The following is a 25,762-nucleotide window of genomic DNA, read 5'->3' as shown; positions in this document are numbered from 1 at the left end:
CTGATAATCTGCCTTTCCATAGGAAGTCAGAGGAGCTCATGCTGCGCCGCGATGTGCCGGATGGAAATCCCCACGCGGCAGCAGATAATAAACGAGATGCTTTTTAAAGCTCGCACATCACAGTGCAGCAAGAGGTGATGCCTTAAAATAAATCAATTGGAAGTGGTTTCCAGTGCAAACTTTCTAACAGCCTCCACTTGAATGAAAGGCAAAGAGCTAAAGGGGAGGATTTCAAAGGCACAAAAGGCCTCATCCTCATGGAGCAGGGAGACAGGAGCCCACCAAGATAGGACTTGGGGTCTAAGGGTCATGCATCTCACGGTTGTTGGTACCATGCAGAGTGGAGCACCTGCAGGGAGGGAAAGCCATTCCTTGGACTTCTTGTCTTCTTAATATGGGACTTATTTCAGAGAATCACAGAATGGTTTGGGTTGGAAGGGACCTTAAAGCTCATTTGGTTCCACTCCTTTTGCCACGGGCAGGGACACCTTCCACTAGAGCAGGTTGCTCCAAGCCCCGTCCAACCTGGCTATTATTTCTCCAAAATAAGGAAGGACAATGAAGGATTGTTTTCCTTTGGAGATGCTGGCAGCTAAGGCCTGGCCAGGTGACTTCCTCCTGCCCCTGCCCAAGTGGTAAGTGTATCACTGCCTTTTTTTTCTTTATTCTTTAAAAATCTGTTCCCCCCAAGCTCTAGGTAAAATTGATTTTTAAGTGAAACTATCTCTTATAATTGCCACTGAAACGCCTTGTGGTTATTGTAATGGATTTTGAACTGTGACAAGTCCTGCTTGATGATTGTGACCAGAGCTCCACAGGTTATTTGAGTGTGGTTTAGAGAGCACCATTGGATTGAATGATTGGAGTTCATCTGGGGCTAGAGCAGTGGGCTGAGATGCCAACTAATAGTTTGCTGACCCTCCCACCACTGCACAAGCTGAGGCTGCACTGGCACCTTGTGCTATAGGGCACCATCTCCTGAAACCCTTCATGGGACCATGTCCCTCCAAGCCTGTGAAGCCTTCCCGGTGCCAGTGGGGGACTCAGACTGGGATGGGCAGCTCTGACACTGCTGGGACACGTCTGTCCCACCCACAGCTGACCCATGCTGGTGGAGCTGGGGTCAGCTCCCTGCACCCTGGTGTTTGCCCTTCCTTCCCCAGGAGGGGTGGGACATGGGTTATTTGGCATCACGTCAGTGAAAGCTGGAGCTGTGGAGGGTCCGTGCAGCTGAGCTGAGGTTTTGCTGTTGCTGCTCCCCAGGTCCTCCTCCCCTTCTGCGGGGCAGTCAGGGCAACAGGGAGCAGGGGCAGAGCTGCTCTCTGCTTGTGAGCTTGGAAAGCAAATGTGAACCCTCATGGAGGTCAGAAACACCAGGAGAAGGGTAACAGAGAAGGGCTTTTCTCCAAGGAGCACCAGGGAAGGCTCGTGCCATAGGGTGCCTGCTTGGCTGCACTGTCTCTTGCTGTTGGTGATTTTGTGTGTGCAAGAAGTTAAGCTTTTCCAGAGGCCTGAGCGATACTTTGGGGTAGGAGAAGCACGCTGAGCAGTAATGCTCTCCCTTTTCTCCCACCCCTCTCCAAACACATGGGTACCTCTGCTTGGGATGTTCCACTCCTCCCCTCCCCATGGTTGTTAGGACTGGTGATAGTGTTTCTTACTGGTGAAAACCGTGGCTCTGTAGAAGGAGCAGAAGGAGTTGCTGGCAGGGGAGCAAGAGCCACATGCTATTGGCTGAGAGTTACTGAGATGGGCAGTAAAATGATGTGGCTTTGGGGCTCATCCCAGGCTCCCAGGGCTGGGTGCTGGCCATGCCACTGCCCCACATGGGGTCTGGCTCTGGTTTTGCTCCCAGTTTGTGCTTGCAGCTACCAGCAGGGCTACAACACCAGGGTCTAGAAGCCCTTGTAGGATTTACCACCTGCTCCTCACCATTCACTGGGTCTTTGTTTGCCCTCCCAATGCCAGCTCCAGCTCCATCCTCCCTCAGGCACAGGATGGATGTGGGCTCGAGAGGAGAGACAGGCTCCGACCACCCCTTTCCCTCCACACGGCCAGGGGAATTATTGACAAATAAGTTAGTGCTTGGAAACAGAAACACTGCAGCATGTTTGAAGCTGCCTCCTTGATCAATACTCAGCTGTGGCTGAGCCCGCTGCCGACTGGATTTCAGATGACGGCTGCAGGGGTAATAAGAGCCCTGGGATCAAGTGTCTCAGAGATTATTACAGGATGAGATGCTTCGCTGCTTTACAGTGTTTACTCAAGATTTATATCCCCTATGTGTATATAAGGGGGTTGTCGTCTGTCGTGGCTGGTTGATCAGTTTTTGGTGGTGGTGTGCACACTGTGCCTTTAGGGTTTCCTTCGGGGTGTGCGTGCGGCCAGTTCAGTGAACGGGAGAGGATAGGTTGGGGATGAGGGAGAGCGGGATGGGGACACCCTGGAGCTGGTGGGAGGAGGTGGGACTGTGAGAAGGTGCCCGCTGCTCTGATGCCCACAGGCAGACCAGGATGGAGGCATGTGAAGCATGTGGAATGGGCTTTCGTCTCTCCAGATGCTCTGCAGTGACAGATACGGTTTTGGAGTGCCCTGTTCACGGAGGGAGGATTGGTGTCAAAGGAGAAGCTTGTGCCATCCTTGTTCTTTCATCATGGAGGAGGAAGAGCTGCAAATCTAGCTCCCAGGGGTGTTCCTGCCTGGGGTGTGGGTTACTTGGCTTTGGTGTGTGTGTTTGTGTTTCACCTCCTTGTCTTCGCCTTTCACTGGCATTTCCTTGCTCTAGGAGGAGGGCTAGGGTGATAAGATGCTGTGTGGACCTCTCTGGCCTGGTAGCGCAGGGCTGTTTTATCTCCAGCAAGGATCTCTCTTTTCAGCTGTATGCCCAGTGCAGGAGGTTAATACACTTCATGCACTGGGAAAGGTGCTGAGATGAGGATGATAATGGCCATTGGGAGGGAAGGAATAAGGAAGAAATTCTTTACTGTGAGGGTGGCGAGGCACTGGAATGGGTTGCCCAGGGAGGTTGTGAATGCTCCATCCCTGACGGTGTTCGAGGCCAGGTTGGACAGAGCCTTGGGGGGCATGGTTTAGTGTGAGGTGTTCCTGCCCATGGAGGGGAGTTGAAGCTGGATGATCTTAAGCTCCTTTCCAACCCTAACTATTCTATTCTATTCTATTCTATTCCATTCTAAGTTAAATGAAGGCTTAGCAGGAGTGTCTCTCCCTCGGAGTGAACATCCTTGGGCCCTTCCTTACCAGCTGCAGGGAGGAATGGGGGACAACATCCCATGCTTCCCAAGGAGCGTTCCCCAGCATCAGCGCAGGCATGGGGTGCTTTATTTCTATGGAGAGGCTTAGGGCACAACAGTGCTGGTGCCGTTATGCAGGGCTGCTCAGGCTGCTCTTGCAGGATGTTTGCCATAATCCTGTTTCATAAATCCGACCTTGGCCTTTGGCCTCCCTGTGCTGCTCTGGTCTCTGCTCCGCTGCCTCCCAAGTTAAATCCACTGATCTGACCGAGGCAGGAACAGCCAGGGCATACTTATTGCCATGTGGGGGCTGGGAAGAGAGATTAGCAGCATGCTGGACCAGTTTGTAATGGAAAGCAGCTGTGCAGAAATATTGGAATGATGTAGGAGAGCCCCGGGTGCGATGGGGGAGAAGGGGTGACACAAGGGATGTGGGGTGGGTGAGCTTGTGGGTGATCAGGGCTGAGAAGCAAGGTCCTGGAGCAAAGCAGGGGAAAACCAGCAGCCATGTGTTTGGAGGTGCCATCCTCTAGGCAGGCGGGAGGTCTCCCACCTCATCCCCCTCTCCTTTCCTGCGTGGCTTTTGGGATAGAGGGCACGTGCCTGACCTGAGTCCGTGCTGTCCCTGAGGCTCCTTAATCCTCTGTGCACTGAGCAGGGAGCTCGTGATGGATCTGCCCGGGTGAGCAGCGAGGCAGGGAGGAGCGCTGTGCAGAATACGAAAGAGGCCAATGCAGCACCTTCCCCCTCAGACCCTGCCGTGGGGATCTCCAGACACCAACCCTTTGCAAATCTGCTGGCCTTTGGTGACCCGCAGAGTCATTTCAGTTCAGTGTTTTCAGCCTCTCAATCTCCTGCCCTTAGCTCTCAGTGACTTCTGAGCAAAGAACTGTGCTCCTTAAAGAGCCATGGCCAGGGCACTGCCTGCACCAGAGCCTGCTGGAAACCTGCAGGTATTTCACACCCGTGCTTTAGTTTTGGTAATTCCTCTCATTTTTCTCTCTGGTGGAACCACACAGTTGACAACCCTGGGTCTGAAGCTCCCGGGAGGTTTCGGTGGCAGCCGTGTACCCCTGTCCAGCATCCCAGTGCATTGCCTGCATCCTTGGCATCCTGCATACAGCGCACCTTGAGATGGACTGATTGATCTATGATACTTGAAAAATAATGGTTTAATCATTGTTAGGGATTAAAAATAATCCTTGAGCTGTATCGATTGCGATAACATTATTCATGATGAACTCATTTGGCATTAATGAGGACGTCCTGAAGCGCTGTGTGGCTCCAGGCAGACCCATCACCTTCCACAGGGAGACATGGCCAGGGGCTTTGCTGGAGCATCAGCATCTTCCTGGTCCTAACACACAGCTCCAGGTCCTGCTTATGAGCAAAGCTGTCCCAGATAGCCCCCTCAGGGGCCCCGTCCTTGTTGCCGTGGTTTTGGAGGGTCCCAAATCTGGTGATCACCCATCCCATTGATGCCAGCAGCCTGTCTCTGGGCAGGAGTTGGCTGGGACTCCCCTCATGCTGTGCCATCCTGCCACGGGCTCCCCCGTCCCTGTAATGTGCTATTTATCAAACAAGAACATCTGGATGTATTTGAAAGGGGAAAAAAAAGCAAAGTTGTGTCTGGACAGAATTTGACAAATTGACATTTTCCAGAGGAAAAATATCTCGTGTCAAAGTGTCGTTCCTGGGTGTAGCTGTCCCTTACTGCACCATTTGCAGCCCTCCAGGCACTTCACACAAGGCGATGAATAGTTAAAGATGTCCATAAATCTTACCCTGGTCCATCATAAACAAACATGCTCTTATCAAGTACAGGAAAAGGCACATTTCATCACTGCTGCCTGAAACGCGACTCAGAATAAATGCTTGTCTTTAATCAGCCATCTCGATATGCAAACAGAGCACAAAAGCTTGGAGGGGAGTGCAGAGCCGGGCCACAGCTTTTCGAGGTGGCTCTGAGGAGGCTGCACAGGTGACACCCCGCACATCTGCCCTGAACATTAACATTACTTGGCTTATCTCTGCAGCCCTGCCTTGTCTCCCAATCTCATCTCTCTGCCACCAGAGCCATGGGTATTTTGCTTCAATGCTCAGCTGAAAGCTGATCTTACCCTTTGGATGCTGGCCATTGAAAGCAAGCACTTTGATTTGGAAAGCAAGATTAAAAAACAAGAAAAGATTAAACAGGAAAGTTTCAACCAGTGTGTGCTGAGATTATGCCATGATGGATACACGTGTCCCTGCATCTGATAAAAACTAGCTGTGTTCTCTGGCTGGGAAGGGCCAGATCTATGATGACTTTCACTGCTCATCACCTTACTTTCAAGTACCTGTGCTTTGCTGTGCTCCTGGTAATACATCACCCACTGTCATGGCCCTGCTCCCAGCACGCTGCCGGGGCTGGGTGCTGTGAAGCTTGGTGCTGCCACTCTCTGCAGACAGCAGGGGCACATGAAGAAGACACCATCACACCTCAGGCCTTCCTTTTCTCAGAGCATCTCTTAGAAGGGCTGAGGCAGCATTGGAGCATTTAAGGGGGGTTTTAAAGCATTGTCGAAGCCCTGCAGAGAGCTGGGGGCCATCATTACAGGGACCTGTGTTCAGCCCTTGCTGTGTACCACAAATGAGTGCTCGCCTGGCTCTGGCGATAGTGCCAACAGCTGCCAAGCTTTGGTGGCTCAGGCCTGGTTGAGTTCACGTGGCAGCAATTCCTCTGGAGACACTGGCGTGCTCTGGGAAAGGTGAGAGCAAGCAGAGGAACACCAGCTCCCCATGCCCAGGACATCCTTCTCCAAGCACTGCTGCCTGCATTCCTGCCCCCCTGCCTGCATGGTAGGGTGCTGTGGATCCCCCAAACAGGGGGATGCTGGGTGCTGGGGAGGCACCCATGGTCCCAGGTTGGGGTGGGCAATGCCTGGCTCCTCTCGCTTTCCTCAGGCTCACTTTTCCTCTCCCACTTGCTTTGCAGAGACTTGCCAATGCAGCGGAGAAGTTCCAGAAGGCTCATCACTGGCAGGACAACATCCGGGTAAGGCTCCGTGTGTGCCCCATCTGCTCCCACCCCCTTCCCTCCTGGACACTGAGTTCAGCGGAGGCACCAGCCTCAAGGATGACTCCTGGCACAGGGATGACTCCTGAATCAGCTCCCTGTCCCATCCCTGCTCCCAGCCCTCTGCTCTTCCTTCCCTCCTTGCCCACATTCCCAGCGCCCTCCCGCGTTGCCGCTGGCCGTGCCATGCTGTTCAGCATGCAGGTGGCCCCAGCACCGCCGCCTGCCAGCAGTAACGAGAGCAAATGAAGCGATTTTGAGCTCATTTCCAGCCTCGCCGCTGCCTGCACAGGCTGGAAGGAGGAGGCAGGAGGTGAAGGTCGAGCTGGTGGCTCAGCGCTGAGGGTTTGGGGGCTGGGGAGGCTCCTACCTCCCCCCACACCGTCTCCAGCAGTGGGCCTGTGCCCAGGTCCCACACGTGGTGACAGCAGCAGTGGCTCATCTGTGGCACCAGGCAGCAGATGCGGTGGGAGCTGATTCTGGGGAAAGGAGCAATCTGGGCTGGGAGAGGGAAGATGCGGGCTTAATGATTGCATTTGACTTTGTAATTCTGGCGGTGATAGCGCTCAGCAGGAACCTGAAGGGTTCTGTCTGGAAATGCTCTCAAATTATAACAATAATATAAAAGGGAGGAAAGATTGTTTTTCTTCCAGTGCAAACGGAGTCTACAATAAAAAAATACTTCTGAGCCACCCAGCCCCTTTCTCTGGGTTGGGCCAGATCCTGCCCTGCCCCAGGGATCCCCCTGCAGTCACCAAGGGGGTAACCCAGGGACAGCCCCACTGCTGGGCCTTGCTGGTGTGTTTAGGGGGTTGTTTCTCTTCAACCATGATTCACTGAGGGAGGTGAGGAGATGAGGATCTGGAGCCACATCTCGCTCAGGTAGACCTTCCTGGCATAGGAGCAGAAGTCAAGGTATTGACCTGCTTGGCTTTTGTTCACCATGTGGCCAGGGTGAGGTGGACGCTCGTGGCCAGTTCTTGTCCCCCCAGGAGCTGTGTCCTGTGGGCACCGGGGGCGCTGAGCTCATCATTAGCAGAAGCAGCCTTGCTAAGGAGAGGTGCAGGGTCCCCACTGGCCCTCTCCTCCAGCACAGAGTTGTCTTTGACACCAGTGGTCACTGACACCCTGGGAGCGCTGCTCAGTTACTGTCACCTCTTTCTGGAAGGCGGGAGGAGAGGAGATCACAAGGATCAGGAGTTTTGGAGTTTATTGGCTTATGCCAATGCTGATGTCTCACAGCACCTCAGCTGTGGGCCCAGGGCTCCTGGGGGAGCCTGGAACCAGTGCTGGGGCTGCTGCAGGCATCTCCCATGGGCTTTCATCCCTAGTGCTGGCCAACCTTGTGGGTACTCCGGGGTCAGGAGCCCCAGAGCGGCTCATCCCAAGGCAGCACCCAAAACTTGGCTGTGGGCACCCCAAGGGCACTGTGGTTGCCCCATGTACCCTGCACTGGGCTGGCACTCAGTGGTAAATCCCTTATGGCCATGGGCAGGGTGGGCTCCGAAAGACTGGAGCATTTTGCAGCAATCCTCATTGCTTCTGCTCATCCCCAGGCACACAGGGACAGGCAGCTGCCATGCTGCAGGGCCCCTCCGCAGCTCCAAAGCACTCCTCTTCCATCCAGACCTGGCTGCCTTCCGCTGTGAAAGGGATTACAGTCGAGATGCAAACAGTGCCGGGGAAGGCTGCAGCCCTGGGGAGCTCTTGGCTCGTTTTGCCATTCACGGCACAAACCTTTCAGAAATCCACTTTCGCCGAAAAAAACATTTTTAATAGCACTGTTTGCAACCACTTAATCAAGGTAATTAGGAGCGAGTCACCCAGAAACAATGTGCAGCGATGCGTCACCACAGAGCTCACCACAGCTTTATCAGGACAGCCCAGACCCGCCTGGGATGCTTGATGGACTGGCCCAGTTCTGTGCACAGCTCCCGGGGCGCTGGGGATCTGATCCCCCCCAGCAGGCAGCCCTGCGTGCACCAGCCCTGCGTCCCAGGCAGAGCACGGGGATGGAGAGGCTGCATAAACATCTCCTGCTGCAGGGTTTGAACCTCCTTTTGCCGTCCTTCACCCACAAGTGGCAGGGCACGATCAGACCCGCATCTACTACCGGTGGCACTGGCTCCGCTGCTGCCCCAGGCTTCCTGCAGGCGCGGCAGAGGCAGCAGCGCAGCACCCGCAGCTCCTCCTCTCGTCCCTTCCCACCGAGCAGCGTTCCCCCTGGCTGCAGCTCTCCCCGGCTCTCGCAGCGTGTCACGTCCTAACCTCGCGCGGAGTCGATGACAGATTGCGGCGAGCGCGGTTATTTTTGTGTTTCCATCCCAAGTCGCGCCGGCAGATGCTGAGTGTTTGCGCTGCATTAGTGCTAATGGCAGCCCCATTAAACTTCCCTGCAGATGGGTTGCTATGGAAGTCCAGGGGAAAATGAACCAGGAGCAGGAGCCCGAGCGGCTGGGAGGCTGCTGCCAGCAATCACTCATAATGCATCTCTATGGGGAAAGTTTCTGTTTTCTTGCTCTTTTTCGGGTGTTCCCAGCCTCCCACCTGCCACGCTGGCCTTCCTGCAGGGTTGAGTTCAGCCTCCCACCTCAGGGGCTTTGCAAAGTGCCTCCCTGTTGCCAAAACACTCTTCTTGCCCCACATTGTCCTGCCCCATCGCTGCTCCTTGTCCTCATCCACCTTCAGGCTCCTCACGTCCCCTGGCCATGCCAAGCCGGGGCCATGTCCCCAGAGCTCCCCCGGATACCAGAGCACTGTCCTTAGCTGAATGCAGTCTTGGCCACAAGGTCACCCATGCAGTGGCACCCAGGACACCCATCATGTTGTCTCCAGTTCATCTCACCCCAGGGCTGCGTGGCAGCTCAGGGTGGTGTGAGGGGCAGGGGCAGGGGGCACTGGGGCAGGCTGAGGTGTGGGGCCATTGAGGGGTCTGCTGGGACAGCTGGCTCCACTGTGCAGAGCCACTGGGGTCTGTCCCTCGAGGCACATCAGTGCTGTCCCCCTCCTCTGGGTGTCCCCAGCCCTGTCCCCCAGCCATGGCAGTGGTGCTGAACCCCCCATGCTGACCATCCACAGCAGCAGATGGATGTGCCAGGGCTGCAGCGCACCCTGTGATGCTGTTTGTCACATTTCCATCCTCTGTTTGCCACCCTGCTCAGGCAAGAGACCTGCAAAATGTACCTATAAAAGTGTGGAAGGTCATGTTGAGGTTTTTCCTGCCATCCTTTGTATGCATCCTCGCTGACAAGCTGCCATGCTGTTCTCTCAGCTCCTCTCCACCTGTGTGCTCCGCTTTCCTCCAGGGTTTTCCAGTGCCTTAGATTCTTTTCCAGACCTCCATCCTCATCCCAGCACCGTGCTGACCCAGGGGCTGCTGTCAAAGGTGCAGGTCTGCATCATCAGCCGTTAAATGCATCCCAGGGCATTGTCATCGCTGCATGTCAGTCTGCAGGAGCTGCCAGAGCTATTTGTCCCTTTAAGGGACACTCCAGCGCTGCAGAGCTCCATCCCCGCATTTATATGTGCTTGGCAGGATTATATAAATTGCCTTTAAAAGTTGACTTCTTTATAAGCCATTTTCTGCTTCATAAAATGTTTATTACTGTTGTTTTTCTCCCAGTTTTTGTTCTTCGCTGCATTTTCTATCACTATACTGGGAAGCTCCCCTCTTCCTCCGCCTGCTGCACGCCTGCATCCCACTCTCCTCACCTTTTGGGCACTTAAAGGGATGTTTGAAGGGTCAAAGCCCAGCAGACCCTTTCTCCTTGGAACAGAGAAGTAGCTGCACATTGAGCTGTAGGTGTGCGCTCCCCTCAGCATGGGTGGTTTTGGGGTGCAGTGGCTGGGAGCATGCATGCTGGGCAGCCCCACACCGCTGCCTCCATCCATAACCCCCACTGCAAGTACGCGAGCAAATAAAGCCCAGATAATTTCAAGCTCCATTAGAAACGAAACTCCAGGGAAAACGGGATTGCTGTTTGCCAAATGGGAAAGGACAGGAGGAATAACAGAGATTGCGACCCTGGCCACCCAGGAAAGGTGAGGGATAAATGGGGGACATGGCAGCACGGCTGGGTGCCCCTCTGTGGCCATACAACCCTGGATGCAGCATTCCTGAAGGCACAGGGCCCTGCCAACCAGCTGCTCCATCACCATGGTGGGCCCAGCATGGGCCTGTGGTAGGAGCAGCAGCAGTGCCATGCAGCTCATGGGCACCAGTAGCACTGCCGGTGGGATTGCCACAGCCACGCAGGGCTTTGTGTTCAAAGCAGCGTTAGAAGGGTGAACTCCAGCTCCTTATCCTTCTTTTCATTTTTCTCCTCCTTTAATTACCGATCCTACTTATCAGCCAAGAACAGAAAGATCGTCGCTGTAACCTTGCACTTGCCCTTGTAGAAAGAAGGTTTACCTAAAAAGTTAGAAAATAAAATCAAATACTCCAATTTGCAGTCGTCTTTGCCATTTCAAACCCAGTTTTCATTACAGCACAGAAAGTGCATTGAAGCTGTGTTTATAACCCCCTTTTAGATAACAAATCACATTTTCTTTTGGCTGGCGAGTGTGTAGAATTGATATTTTTTTTCGCAGTTTAATGGGTTTGTGTGTTCAGGAATGATCTCCATCAACTGAGAGTCTTTATTGTGTTTGATATAATGTCAGCTTTCATTACGCTCGGAGAATTACTGTGCTAAAGCATCAACCTTGCTGTAGAGCCCTTCTGGCCAAAAAGCAGAACAAGAAAATCATTCACAAAAACCTGGTGCCAGTGCTGTTCCCTCTTAAATGCCAAGGACTGGGTTTGGGGGGGGCTCCCCGTGCCCCCTGTTCTGCAGGATGGCCAGGCCACTTGTGGCAGTCCCATGGGTGCAGTGGTTTGGTATGGGGGCAGCTGACTTTCCTCCCAGTGCTGCTGTCCCGTCCCATCCCATCGCATCGCACCCCGTGGCTGGCAGGGCAGGGCACTCACTGGCTCTCGCATGTGCTGGCATCCCTGTGGTACCCGGGTGCAGCAGAGGCAGAGGCATCCACATCTCATTTGAGGCGGTCTCGAAGGAGCGGGAAGGGACAGAAGATGCCATGTAAAGAATAGCTGGTGAGGCGTGATCAGATAAAGCATCTTCTCAGGGAGATGGAGAAACAGTTGACAGGTCACTTATATATTTCCCCAGCTCTGTCAGAGAGGCAGAGGGAGGAAATTGCTTTTAAAAAAAGAAGATGCCAAGGCAGATTATGATGACTATTTCCACCTGTCCTGGGTAACGCGTACGGTCCCTGCCGCCCGATAGCATGCAGAGGATAGGATGCACGGTGAAGGCTGCAGGAAAGGCATGGTCCCCACCAGGCTGGTCCTGGCTCCATTCTGTGGTGGCTGGCACTAACCAGGAGTATTTTCCTCTTCCCGAGGACTGGGGAAGAGTTCATCATGCTGTGCGTGGACAAGGATAGCTCTATCCCAGTGGGAAGAAAAGGTTCAGCCAGTGGCTGCTGGTGTTTTTCCTGATGCCCAGAGCCAGGCGTGGCTGTGATTGCAGGTAGGAATTTCTCCCAGGAATTCCTTTGGTCCCTGTGGCAGCCTGTTCCTGGCTCTGGCCCTCACACTGCTCTGTGGCAGAAGCACTTCCTTTGCCTTGTTCCACAGCCAGGAACTGCACACAGTTATATCAGGGCCAGGAGACCTCAGGGCAAGCACTCACCTCGCTGAGTCAAACTGGCCAGCATGGACTCATCCCCAGGCAGGGCCGGTGGGCAGTCCCATCCCACTCCTCCCAACACAGGCAAGCTTGGCAGGGGTGATGCTGCAGTGGGATCACACTGGGTCTGTCCCATTGCTCATGCCCTGCTGCCACCCAGCCTTAATGCAGACACAGGGCTACGGGTGCTGCAAGTGCAGTAGGAGCTGCAGGAGCTGTGTGACACGCTGCAGGCTATCTTCCATACAAAAGGTGCAACTATAAGCAAAATCTGTTGCTATTTCTGTGTTCTTAATGGTTCAGGGGCATGAAGAACTCCCTAAATATTCACTGACCATTATAAGTGCTGATGGCAGAGGAAAGATGGGTTCATGAGCAGTGCTACTGGTGCTGTGCGGGCATGCTGGCTCCCATTTGCTCTTCCCACCCACTGGGTCTGAGCAGGCACAGATCCTGTCACTTGGATTGTCCCAGCATCGGCATGCCATGCGCTGCGATGCTGGCCCTGCCACCAGCCCCATCCAGCAGCTGGGAAATATGCAGGTTCTGACTTGGGATCCAGCTTGTCTTCCCCACCACCCTCTGAGATCCTCCTAGCCACCTGGAAGGCAACCTGCTGCAGGATTTGGCTCTTCCAGAGCCAATTAAATCTTGAAGGAGATTTGCTGACCGTGGAGATCACCTCTGCTGCTTGGAGAAATGAAACCTGCAGCTGGGGAGCTGAGATGGACCCAAATCAATGCGGTGCAGTGGGAGCTACCTGCAAAACCACCCTGAGGAGCCGCAGGATCCCCAGGGCATGTGATCAGTGGGGCGACCCTTACAAGGTGATGGTGAGCAGTCCTGCAGAGGGCAGCCAGCTTGGGTGACGTTACAGAGAAGCTGTATAGGGGGAGAGTGAGCTGTGGCCCCTCTGTATCCCTGCTGCTGCATGCTCCAGCTGGATGGGCTGGAGCAAGGAGCTGATGTGCCACCAACAACTGCTTCTGAGGCTTTTTCGGTGTGGTGGCAGCTCTGTGTGACATGGTTTGATTGCCACCTCGTCAGACCGCTGGCTTGGGAGTTTGGGCCAGCACCCCTCCATCCTGACATCTCCAGGCTGCAGCAAGATAGTAGAGCACTGACCTTTCTGATGTTATTTTTAGTTGCTGTAATTGTTTCAGGCAAAAAAAGATCCATTTGAGTGCTCTTGGAGAAGGCTGTGGGAGGGGTGTCAGGGAGCATTGTCCCTCACTGCCCACCCGAGACTCCCTGTGTCATGGGCTGTGGCTCAAACCTGGTCTGCTGGAGCATGGCCAGGGAGCACCCATGCCCAACCAAGCAGGGTCCTTTGAGCTGCTAGCAAGGCTCCAGCTTGCAGCGACCCAGAACCTCACAGCCTGGTGTCGTTAGTTAGCTTTTTGATGGGCAGTTTGGTGTAAAATCATCAAGGAGTGGAGCATGAGGCTGTCAGGAAGGGCTCTGGGTGGGGACAAGCAGGACCCGGGGTCCCTGTGGGGACTGTGACACACAGCACCCCTGGAACCCCAGCCAGGAGGGCACATTTGGGTCAAGCCCTAGCTGAGGTGGTCCAGTGACACAGAAACACAAGGGTTTGGTGCAGGCACGGTGGTTGCTGGGTGGCTTTGCTGGAGGAGCCTGGGCAATGGCTCCAGCAGCACTGGCAGATTGCTCTGGCTGCACTTGACTCCCAAAGTCATTTCCCCCTAACTTGCAGTGAAGGTTCAGGAGGCTGAAATCACCCTGTGCTTACCTGCTAGAGGCACGGTGCTTGCAGTGCCATTACACAGGCGTTGTCTGGCAATTACAGTGCAAGAACATGGGCAGTGGTTAACACCTCATCATGGAGCAGCAGCCCAGCTTCAGCCTCCTCTCCAACGCAACCCAGAATGCTTTCTGCAGCTTGTTTGCAAGAGTAGGGACAATGTTTTGACCTAAAGCCTTCAACATCCTCACGCCGTTGTTTTCTTTATTGGTATTTATTCTGAGAGGCTCTAGAAATATCAGTGCTATTTACACAGACCGGTGTTGGGTTTAATGTGGACCCGAGTTGGAGGAAGAGAGGATTACATGAAGAAGGCGAGTACGGTCTGAAAAACAAATATGAGGGAAAGGAGATTGTACGACCCTGTGTTGTCTCTCAGGAGACTTCCAGCATCTCCCTGCACTGTCTCCAAGGACTCTGTCCGTCTTCCCTGGAATAAATGGTGCTGAGGACATGGAGCTGCCAGCTCCTGCAGGCTCCCTTGGACCCCATGAACTGCACCCAGCATCAGCAGGGTTGTGGCAAGGGGAGCGGAGCCTGGCATCGGGGCATGTTACAGGGGCCAGGGCCATGCTGATGCTAGCTTCTCACATGTGCCGTCTCACATGCAGCCTCAGTGTCAGAGAGGGACAGGGCCAGGATCTCACCGAGCTGCTCCTGTGGTCATCAAGGCCTGAAGAAGTGCATGGCAAGGGCTCTGTGATCCCTAGGGAAACCAGCGGGAGAGACATCCTTCCAGGAGATCTGCTCCCTGTGACCGGATGTGCCATGCCATGATGTGCCATGCCATGGCAGCACTGCAGCAGGTGAAAGCAGATCCAGGATCTCCTCCCTGAGCATCACCTTGTGCCCTCTCAGCCACTGTGGAGGGGATTTGAGCTTTTTAGAGGGGCCAATGGAGGATAAAAGGAATAACAAAGCACCTTCTGGATGGCTGTTTCAGTCACACTCACTTCTGATTAAAGATCATTAGACATGAAATTAGCTCGTTTGTGTTACAGGTCTCCCGGGGGCTCCTTTAATTAGGAAGTGCAGATGGCCATGGACCTAGGGAGACACAGTGCCAGTGAGGGGCAGGGGCATGCATTGGGCTGGGAGTGGCACGGTGAGGGCAGCCAAAGAGAAATGCAGGGTGTTCCCCTATTCTTGTTGTTGTAAACCTCTCAGCAACAAATCACAGATAATTCATATGTACTTTCCCTTAATGACTAGGCTTTTTAATAGCAGAAATTGGAAGATGCTGCATCGATTTTGTTTAGTATGTTCCCCTCTTGGTGCAGTCTTATCACCATGATTAGAATCACAGAGCTCATGGGAGGGACCAGCCCCTCTACCCCAGGAGGATGCTGAAACTGCCCTGTGCAATCCCCATGCAGTGGGATCTGGGCCCACATCACCTTCCTTGTTAAACAGCAGCAGCAGCACTCATCCCAGAGCGCTGCCGTGCGCACGGGGAGGAGGCTGTGTGCGTGGCGCTGCTGACGGCTGAGTGAGTGGCAGACACGTTAGCACCGCAGCGGTGCACGGCATCGCGCTCGCATCCCGGCACACAGAGAAGAGTCTCCGAGTGCCCTTTAATTACCCTTTCTGATGGCACAGGGAATGCTGTTGTGACAGCACTGCTGCTCCCTGAAGTGACTCTTAACGAATTGCCTTGCATCCTGACACGTGGGGAAGAGGAATCTGAGCAGATCTTTCTGCCAAATAGGCTCTAAATACCCCAAATGAATGATGTGCATTTCTCCACGGAAGCAAAGACTCTTCTCCCGGTTTCTACTGTGCGGGAAAGGGGGTTCTGCCAGCAGCAGGACTGCTGCCTGCCACACTGCCCATGCCCAGCTCTTCTGTGGCTCCTGTTGCTTGCAACAGGACCAAAGCATCCTGGGTTCAAGCCTCACGTTCAGTGGCAGCACAGAGGCTGTGGTCAGACCGGTGGCACTGTCACAGGGCTGTTCATCCATGGCAGAGGCTGTGCCTGGCCCTGCACTGCTGCAGCTCAGCCACAGCCATGAGCAGAGGGAAGGCAGCAGGTGATGGCCAGTCCTTGGAGGGCAGACAAGAGGGATGTGGGATCCCAACCATACCCAAAGGGCAGGATTTGGTCCCCAGCGATGTGGTGGCTGCCACCAGCATGACTGAGAAGATGGGTAAGGTGCGGGACCCCTTTGCCATCCTTGTCTCTGCATGGCACTAACTCATCTCCCCCTTTTCTCTGCAGGAGGAGGACATCGAGTACTACGACTCCAAGGCTGACACTGAATACGTGAGTATTGCGGAATGGACTCAGTCGGAGATCAGTGTGATCAGACAAAAGCCATTTATTATAGAAAACTAACTCTTTGTATACTATTGCTTAAAGTTGCTTACAATAACTTGGCCCATTTTGATTGGACACATATCTTTAAGGCCCTTAACAACTAACATATAATTGGTTAAGCACAGGTGTGAGAACCTGACCTTCAAAGCTTGCCCACAGTCCACAATTTAGCAACTCAGTAAATTCCAGCTCCTTCTTATCTTGCTGGGATTGTTACTCCCAGCGCCTCACTCCCATCCTCCTTCACCTTTAGTTGTCCCTTGGTTCATGTCGAACTCCACGTAGGCGCTTGCTGATCTGGGTATGTGGCCATTCTTTGCCAGAAAATCATCCACACGAGAGTACTGTGTCTCACTGCACTGCCGGCACAGTGACCACCCCATCACAGTGCTGAGAGCCTTGCTGGGACTGTCCCAGCACCGTGCCAGGGAGCACAACACAGCATTCCTTACAGCCAGTGTAATGACTCTGTGGCGTGCAGTGTGACCAGTGTCCTCCCTTTGCTGTGATGGCATCTGTCCACCGGCTCTGGGCCCGCAGCACCAGGTGGGCAGGTTGCTCCACTGCCTGCAAAAGTTACTAAAATTAAAGCTGGCATCTGAAATTCAAATGAAGAGCAAACCTTTAATTAGAGTCTGAATCTAATTCTCTGCCCCCCTCCCAGCACAGCCGTCCTGTGATTTCTGGCAATCAGTGCTTTAAATACAGACCCAACAGCTCCATTCTCCCGGCACTCCCGAGGGGGCTGGCATTTGCCGGCTCCTCCGCACAGTAATGGTGACAGTGACAGCACTCAGGTGCCACACTGTGGGCACAGGGTGCTCTGTCAGCAGTGGCTGCTGCCCCATGGCCCTGCTTTGCTGGCAGGTGATGGGTCACCCACCTCCTGCGTTGTGCCATGCTGCGGGATCCTTCCGAAACAGGGGCTCACTGGCTCAGTGATGATCCTAGCACAGTGCCACAGGGGAGCAGGTGCATGACTGTGTACTCAGAGCTGGCTGGAAGCCCCGGGCAGAGCGGAGACGGGGGCTTGGGAGCAGCCCCAACCAGCACTGGTGACCCAGGACTGGTCCTTGCCCCGAGGCAGAGCCAGCAGCAGATGTGCCATCCGGCTTCTGTACCGCAGCAGGAGGGGAGGAGCAGCAGCACGTGGCATTGGCAGCAGCATGGCCTCATCCAAAAATAACACTCGGGTGACCCCACAAGGCTTCAGAAGGCAGAAGGGAGGGGAGGACCTAGGCTTGATGAAGTCCCACTAGTCCAAGTGATGCACCCTGTGCCTGCCAAGCTCCAGCTCTCCTCTCACTCCACCTTGGAGGTGATGCCCCAGAATGGAGCCACAGCAGCATGGATGCCTTCAAAGCAGAGTTACTGACAAGCTCCCAGTGGCATTGTCCCCAGGCAGTGACAGCAGGAGGGCTCCTTGGCAGGGAAAGCCATGGAGAGTCTGGGAGGTGGGATGGAGAGGTCAGGACAATGCTCTGACTGTAGGGGAGGGAACTTACTCTCCTGAGCAGATCTCCCCACTCATGCTCGCACTCATTCAGAGCAGGGGATGTCTCCTGTCCCTCCCCAGCCTGGAAGAAGCTGCCAGAGGGACGGAAGGATGCTGCTCTCCATAAGGACAGAGCTTATGGGCTTAAAATGCATTAGAGCAGATTCTGGACAGAAATAGAGGAAAAGCTGTCTGGTAGTCAAGGCAGAAGACAGCCCAGGGAGCAGGGCAGCTCCCTGTCCTGGAGGGCAAGGAGCAGGACTGATATTCCATCATGCTGGGCAGGACTTTTGCTGTCACTGTCATGGAGCTGGGCACAGGGGAACTGGAGGTCCCGATGCCTGGTGTTGCCTGCCTTGACCGGTCCTGGCTGCCCACTCCCAGCTGGTGTCAGCAGCAGCGATCTGAGCTGGCAGCTCCTGACTGTTAGCTTTGGGATTAGCCTTTTCTGCAGAGGAGGAGAGCACCCTGGCCACATTAGGCAGGATTAGGAAATAGGAGGCATCTCAGCCTCGGAGCTGTGAGCTATGGGGCACCAGGGAGAAACCCTGCACTGCAGTGTGGCACCGTGTCCCTGGGGACCACAAAGCACAGCTCCCTGTGCACCAGTCCTTCACCAAGATGTCACTGGGGAGGAGCAGCCCTACACACCCATCATCAACCACACCAGTCCTCCCAGGGGGAAATACCCAGCAAAATCTGGGGTGTCCTATTGCCGAGGCTGTGGGTTTGGCAGGAGGGCACTTCCCTATTGCTGTTGCTGCTTGCCAGTGAAATCCTAGCAAATTTAATCCCAGCAAAAATAATGGAGAGAAAAGAAGGTGATGCTGAAATAAAAAAGGAGGGAGATGATACCAGAAGGTCTGAATGGAACTAAATAGTGCTTTTTCCATCTTTTCTTTATGTAGCTTCAATTTCGATATTTAAATTGAGCAGGATCTAGCTGAAATGGAGTTAGTTCTGATGGACAATGCCTATTCAACGTAACCGGGGCTTATTCACAAGCCTTACGCTGGCTTTAACTACAGTGAGAAAGAAATGATCTTCCTATTCATTTTGCTTGCACCTCAGCTCCGCTATCTTCCCAAACAGATTTTGGATTTCCAAGTGGTTTTTAACAAATGGGAACATCAGGAAATTTTCCTGGGTGTCCTCATGGGTCTCAAAATGTTGGCAGAAGTGGAGTTCTCACCTTTCCCCACTAGCAAGGGCCATGGGGTTTATCAGGGGTGAAGCATTCTAATCAGCAGATTAGAACGCTCTTGGATGGGTGTTACAGGCGGAACAACGCAGAAATAAAGTGATTTTCCATCTTAAGCATTGCGTTCATGGCAGAGGGTGGTGCTTAAGCCACAGCTGAGGCCAAATTCCCTTGGGATGTACTGTTTTCTGGTGGAAGGCAGCACAGCTCCATGAAGGTATCCTTGCCCCAAGGTCAGCCCTGCACACCCACCCAACTGCTCAAGGTTCCAGGGAGGGATGAGAGCGAGGGGCTGGTGGTGGTAGGCTCTGTGCCAGCATCCGCACCCTCCAGTGCAGGGGAGGCGGGGAAGAGCCCGCTGCAGGCATTGGCTGGGGCTGCAGGCAGGGGCTGGGGCTGCAGGCAGCGGCTGGAGGATGCAGGCAAGGGCTGTGGCTGCAGGAGGGGATGTGGTTGCAGGCAGGGGCTGGAGGATGCAGGCAGGGGCTGTGGTTACAGGCGGGGGCTGCCCTCTCGCTGCTCACCCCACATGGTCCATGCAGCAAGGAGAGGGAGGAGGGAGGAAAAAAATCCCCTAAATGTCAGCAGCAGATGAAGGGTGTTGGAAAATGTAATCTTCTAACTTTCTCAACTGATGTGACATTTGGATTTCCTCCTGATAAGCTATCAGCCCCACAAGTTTCTTTCTTTTGCCTTTTTCTTCTCTCCCCCCCTTCTCTCCTCTGGCTGGTAATTTAAAAATAAATGGTCTAGAAAGATCTCTAAACAGTACCTTTGGCAAAGATTAAAAAAAGCAAAGGGGGACAGGGGAGGAGGCTGGTGGGAGAGGCTGATTGTTATTTATAACCTGGGCTGCTATAAAGGCAGGAATGTGGCTGGAGAATGCAACCTCTCCCTCCCTGGCTTCACAGCACTGCCTTTCAGGAAAAGCTGAGGTGTTTAAGAAGGAGAAAGGTCCTTTTGCACAGGCCTGGACTTCGTCAGCCATGTGCTGAGAGCTGGCATTTGTATGCATTATTAGTAGTTATCACGGCGTGTTGATGTGAATGTTTCACTGCCTTTTCCGGACTTAGCATGGATGGGTGCCCCTGGGAAATTTAAAAGGATGTGCTGAGATCTGGGTGAGATATATTCAAGATCGGGTGGAGGGGGCAGGAAGTGGGATGCAGGGATGCTGTCAAGGTGCTGCGGCTCACCGTGCTGGTGTCAAGGGTACGAGGAGGAGCACTGCAAGGGAGGGCTGCAGCTGCCTGGCTCATCCAGAGCCATGACACCCCAGCCAGTATCCCAGAGTGTCCTCCTGCACCGATGGCCACATCAGCCCTGCGTTTGTCATTGGTGCTGCCATTTAAGCAGTCATCATTAGCTGTGATGGCTTGTTCCCATGGAGATGAGCAATGAACAGGGGTGTCTGCATCCTGCCAAGGCATTGCTGCTGCACCAGGTCACATCCCCAGCTCGATCCGCAGCTCCAAACCCCAGCACTCCTGGGGACCCCCAATATTCCATGTGCCTGGGGCAGGCTGGCACTCCTCAGCCAGCACCAGCCTGGATGTGAGGGAGGGCAGCTGCTTGCCTGGAGCATGGCAGCCTCCAGTAAGGCTGTTGTGTGGTGCCACTGCTGCTCACTGGGTGTTGAGGCATCTCTGGGTTTTGCCCCCTGTCCATCATTTTGGGAGACTAAAGAGCAAATGTTGTGACTGTCAACCCAGCTTCTAAAGCACTGAAGGTGGCAAAAGCTCTTGGCATGCGATGACTTCTTACTGAAGCAATAAATACATATAATATTGATAGATTGCCATCGAGTCCATTTCTAATGGTGTGTAGCACATAATATATTCAATCTGTAGCATCTATTTGTGTTACGTTGTAGATACTGTAACAGATAAATAGATGCTTCCAAGTTCTCTGGAAATGTAATGATGAGAAATGCTGCAGAATGTGGCTGGGGGCCTCCTGAGATGCTCGCAGTTAAACCAGTGTAAATCCAGGAGAACTTGAATCATCTTCTCCTTTGCTCTAATCAAAATTTAATGCAGAATTTCTTCCCCCAGCCCTCCCAAGGCAGCTCCTTGTAGCTCCAGCATAACACAAAGATGCTCCATCCCTGCCCTGGCTGGTGACAGCTCTGCTGCCTTCATCCAGGTGGAAATGACCCCATTTCAGGGGCTAAATTCAGCCTGGCTTAAACAGGAGTAACTCGGTTGAGGTTGGGAGATTTATGGATAAAGGATAAGCGTAGCTTGGATAACATCAGCTCTTTCCTCAGGTCTGTTTGCCATATAGGTGTCAGTGATGCATGAAGTGTCCTATGTATAGATAGCTGTATATTTGTCTCCAAGATCTATACATATGCCTCTTTACAGCTACATGAATGAGAGCAGCCAGACAGCGCCAGACCTGGCAGAATACAAATTAGCCCCTCAGAAGTGGGTGATATAACGGAATAATGATAAACAGAGGAGCAGTAATTATATACAGTGGTTCCAGCTCTCGTGAAGTGGGAATAACCATGCCAGCCTGGAGGAAACAGGGAGGATTGGATTTTGCCAGCTGCCAGCAATGGCAGGGGCAGCGGGTGCGCTGGACGCAGGCAGGGTGCCTTGCTGATTGGGGATGGAGAGGGACAGGGACATGTCACCAGGACTTTGCTGAACTCAGAAAAGAAAAGGGTTTAGTGTCGAAGCAGAGCTCTTGGTGCTGCAGGTGCCCTCTAAAGCCAGTTTTCAGCAGGCACCTCTAAATCACTGTCTGGTGCTTAGAGAGGTTGGCAGGGGCAAACCGTTGTGTGTGTTCAACCACTTTCCGCCTGAGACCTGAGCCCCGCATTGATGGCAGGTTTGGGGCCAGATCTGCTCTCTCCATAGCCGATGGCCCACATCTGGAAAGAGGGATCCAGCAGTCGGGTTTATGCCTTTTCTCTGGATTTACTTGAAATTGAGAGAGTAATCTGGCTTTTTATCTTGGAGACATGGCTCAGGGGAGGTGGGGACGGTCCCTGCCTGCCTCCCGCGTGGCTACTGCAGCTGTAATTGAGTTCAGCATCTTTCTGAGCAGGGGGGGCCCCCGCGCCGGGATCAGCTCGGCAGTGTGTTTACACTCACAATCCATCGGCTGGAATTAAAGCCCAAACCTTGCATATCAATCCTGTTACTCTCCTGAGCTGTGGCGAATGGTTTGGCCACCCCTCACAATGTCAGGGGAATGTCACTGCCTGGGTGGCTGGCTGGAGCTGGTGCAGGAGAGGTGGCATCTCTGCATCATCTGCAAAGGGGCAATGGGGAGGAGGCCAGGTTGGGTGTTAAACGAGCCTCAGAGTTTATTTCCCAAGCATGTCGTTTTCCTGTCAATATATGGCTTTCCCAGGAGAAATTCAGATGTTTTGTCCCCAAGATTTTTGCCACGAGGAGCCTGGCCGGTGGGAGACCTGCTCGCTGGACCATCGAGGACAGCAGGATGGGACCATGTCCCTGTTGGTGCCAGGGTGCTGTCCCTGGCATGGCCGCACATGAGCCCTGCCTGGAGCTGCTTGCGCTTCTGGTCACGTCCATTGTTGTTCCTGTGGGCTGATCCCTGCTACCACAATCAGATGCCTTACACGGGCTCCGGGATGGGCATCTCAGTCAGGGGGAGGCAAGAAGAGAGGAGCACTGGGCTGCTTCTTGGGGTGAATTCACTCCCATGCCAGGCAGCTCAGCAGCTGGATCTCCTGCTCAGCCCCGTCCAGCCCTGTTCCATTTGCTCCCACAGCTGGGGCCAAGGGAAGGTGGGCAGAGCCATCCCGTGTCCCAGCTTGGGTTTGGCATGTCCTTGCCCCTGTGCTGCCTGTCCCTGCCCACGGACGGGACAGGTAGCTCTGTCCCTCTCCAGTGGGATGTAGCAGTGGGGCACAAAGGGCAGATGTGGCAGTATCCCCCTGCTCCCTACCGTGAGCATTTCACAGGCCCCTGCAAACAGCCCTCCCCAGCCACTGGGCTTGTGCAGGGATGCAGCAGCTTGGACTCAGCATCTTCTCCCAGGTTTCTTTCCTCCCAGCAGAATGATGGAGGCCGTTTCCCCAGCTCTGTGGTGAGGCCACCCTCTTTTTCCCATGCCCCATGTGCCACTGTGCCTCGGCTCCATCCCTGTCCCCTGCCTGCAACCACCCAGCTTCTGCCTGCACCAGCTCAGGCTGGTTCCAGAGGGGTTTAACCACCCGTACCGTGTTGGTAGCGGGGCCCGAGGAAGGGAGAGGAGGGCTGGAAAGGCGAGGGAGCGTGTTCCAGCACCGGCAATGGGGAATTCGCCATCTCTCCACCATAATTAAATATTGTTTGCATTGCTTATTGACAGAGCACTAAGCTGCACTCCGGTTTAATTTGTTCTTTGATAGTTGCTTTTGCTGCTAATTGATTTGCAAGGCATTTTTTTGTTTGGGTTTTTTTGTGTTTGATTTAATACCTGCCAGCCTACCAGAGCTGGAGAGGCAAGAGGAGCGCTTGCCTCCGTGCCCTCCGGATCCCTGTACAGGACAAATCCAGCAGGAGAGCCAACATTGCTGGTCTCTGCAATGAGGATGAGCTTTGGGTGGCGGCACTCCCAGTATGCATCCAGGGCTGGTACTTACAGGTGACCCCATGTGCTCTGCTCCTTCCCTAGGACGATCCCGACGGAGAAGAGATTGAGAGGGAGAAGTCCAACTCCTTGAAGCTGGAGTTCACTGATGATGCCAACTTCAAGACCAAGGTTAACTATTCCTATGCTGCTGTGCAGATCCCCACGGACATCTACAAAGGCTGTGAGTGCCCTTCCTCACCCATCCTGCTCCTCTTTGTGCTGCCTGGCCAGGCTCAGCCTCCACCTCTCCTGCTTGGGGTGCTGCAGCCCCAGAGACCATCACCCCAGGGTGCCCTGACTGGCTCTCGGTGCCAAGGCAGGCAGGCACTGAGAAGAGGCGGAGTCACCGTGTCAGGACAGAGGTGACATATCCTTCCCCAGGGACCCTCATGAGCTTGGCACAGGCCAAAGAGGCAAGTTGGGGTTAGGGGTTATTAGGAAGGGATGGAGAGCAAAGGAGAAATGGTAATTACGGCAGGGTAAGGCTTGGCTGCCTGCACATGGCTGTGATCTTCCCTGTAGAAGAGTTCATCAAAGCTCAAGGAGGTTCAAAGCCGGTGCTGGGACAATCAGCATGGACAATCAAAAGGATGGAGCAGCTCTGTGCAGGAGCAATTACAGAGGCAGCAGCTCCCTGCTCATAGAAGGAAGTGAGACAGGATGGGCAGTGGGAGGGGTTGAAGCAGGGATGCTTCCCCACTGGCTTTGGGCTGCTTGGGGCTGAGGTCAAGAAAAGAGAGAAAAAGCAGCTGAAATCCTGCAGGAAGCCAGCTGAGGGTGATAGCAGCAGAGTGCCATGGCACCCCAGGGGAGCCCCTTCCTGCCGGGAGCATGCTGGGGCTCTCAGCCCCAAGGCCATGCCCCTGTGGCTATTGGAGGCTGCTCCAGAAAGGGGGACAGGGTCAGGAGCAGGCAGGGAGGGATGGATGGACAGATGGACAGCTTTAAATCCCCGCTGCGAGGTGAAACAGTCCCTGAGCTTCCAGAGTGCTCTCCTGCCTCTCCCTGCTGCCATGGCACACGGTGACAGTCGGTCTCCATTTCCCTCTAGTGGCTGCTCTGCACTGAGCTAAGGACCATTCCCAGCCGCAGAGCATCCTCCAGCACCCGTGGGCTGCATCCTGCACCCAAGCCCAGACCCTGCTGCTGGGTGCTTGTCTCCCTGTCTCTTGCACAGCCGAGGGCACCTCCATCCCCACACCGCCGTGTTTTAGTGGCTCTTGCTGAGGGCTCCCGGGTGGTCACAGTGATGGCAGGAGCTGCGCTTCCATCCTGCCTGAGCAGCCCTTTCCTGGTGCACAGGCTCGTCACCAGCACGGCCGCGCCGGTGCAATGATTCCACCACGGTGGCAGCAGTGGATTAGAAATTTGCAATTAGTTTTATTACAGCCAGTGCAGGCCAGGCAGTTAATGAAGCACATCCTGCAAGCGGGGTGGGCTGGCAGGGTGAGATGTTCATTACTCCTCACCCCTGCTTGCCAGCCAACACCGCAGCTGATGCCCTGCCACGGCCACATACATCATCATGCGTGGCCGTGGGATAAGAGCAAACTGGAGATGTACGTGCTTCGGGGACTCATAACTGCTCAGAAAGGGGTGCTGGAGAGGGGACAGGGCAGTGCGGAGTCAGCTGAGGGATCGGACGCATGTTCAGCCACACCAGGATGCTCCAAAAAGCCAGGGTGCAGGGCAGGGTGCTCAGCTCAGCCGCTGCACCCGGGACAGTGGGTTTGGGGTGCAGGCACAGGGCCACCCATGTGCCCTCTCCTGCTGGGGACACCAGCAAGCGTGGCTGGTCCCTGCAGAGCTGCAGGCGAGGAGCACACCCGCCGTGGGTGCCGGTGGAGAGCCACTATCGCTGCCTGGCACGCTAATTAAAGCCCTGCGGAGCCACCCTCCACCGTCACCCCTCACTACACACAAATTACATCCTATATGTGTTTTATTTACTGTGCCGCTTTTAATTAAATCTGCACTCGCTCGCAGGCGGGGCGGGGCTGAGCTCACCCTCATGGGGACAGGGACGAGATGGGGACAGGGATGGGGATGTCACTGTGGGGCTGGCAGCTCCAGCCTGGACCAAGGGGGACAGGAGCCATCCCTGGACACAGCCTCCTGTCCGATGAGCAATAGCTCATCATTCTGCATGTGGGCAGAGTGTAGGGGCTGTGTTTGTGCGAGGGATAGTATAGGGGCTGCATTTGTGCACATGGCTGGTGGAAGGGCTGTGTTCACATGCAAGGATGGTATAGGGGCTGCATGGATGAGCAGGGATGGTTATGGGTGCTGTGTTCATATGCAGGGGTGGTACAGGAGATGCATTTGTTTGCAGGGATGGTATAGGAGCTATATTTGTTCACAGGGATAATATGGGGCCACATTCATG

At 54.3% G+C, this 25,762-nt stretch overlaps 1 protein-coding gene across 2 annotated transcripts in view; it reads left to right on the top strand.

The window, feature by feature from the left end:
- The window catches only part of CACNA2D2 (calcium voltage-gated channel auxiliary subunit alpha2delta 2), a 207,369-nt gene that overhangs the window by 158,769 nt on the left and 22,838 nt on the right, over positions 1-25,762 (top strand). For both annotated transcript variants that reach the window (XM_080625351.1, XM_080625352.1), the window contains exons 4-6: positions 6,229-6,288; positions 15,986-16,030; positions 23,419-23,557. In XM_080625351.1, coding sequence (XP_080481477.1) covers positions 6,229-6,288; positions 15,986-16,030; positions 23,419-23,557 — 244 coding nt within the window. The remainder of the gene's footprint in view (positions 1-6,228; positions 6,289-15,985; positions 16,031-23,418; positions 23,558-25,762) is intronic.

This window comes from Psittacula echo, assembly GCF_963264785.1.
Source record: "Psittacula echo genome assembly, chromosome: 9".
NCBI classification, from domain to species: Eukaryota; Metazoa; Chordata; class Aves; order Psittaciformes; family Psittacidae; genus Psittacula; species Psittacula echo.
Note: the sequence above shows the minus strand (reverse complement) of the source record. Positions and strands in the feature narration are given on the sequence as shown.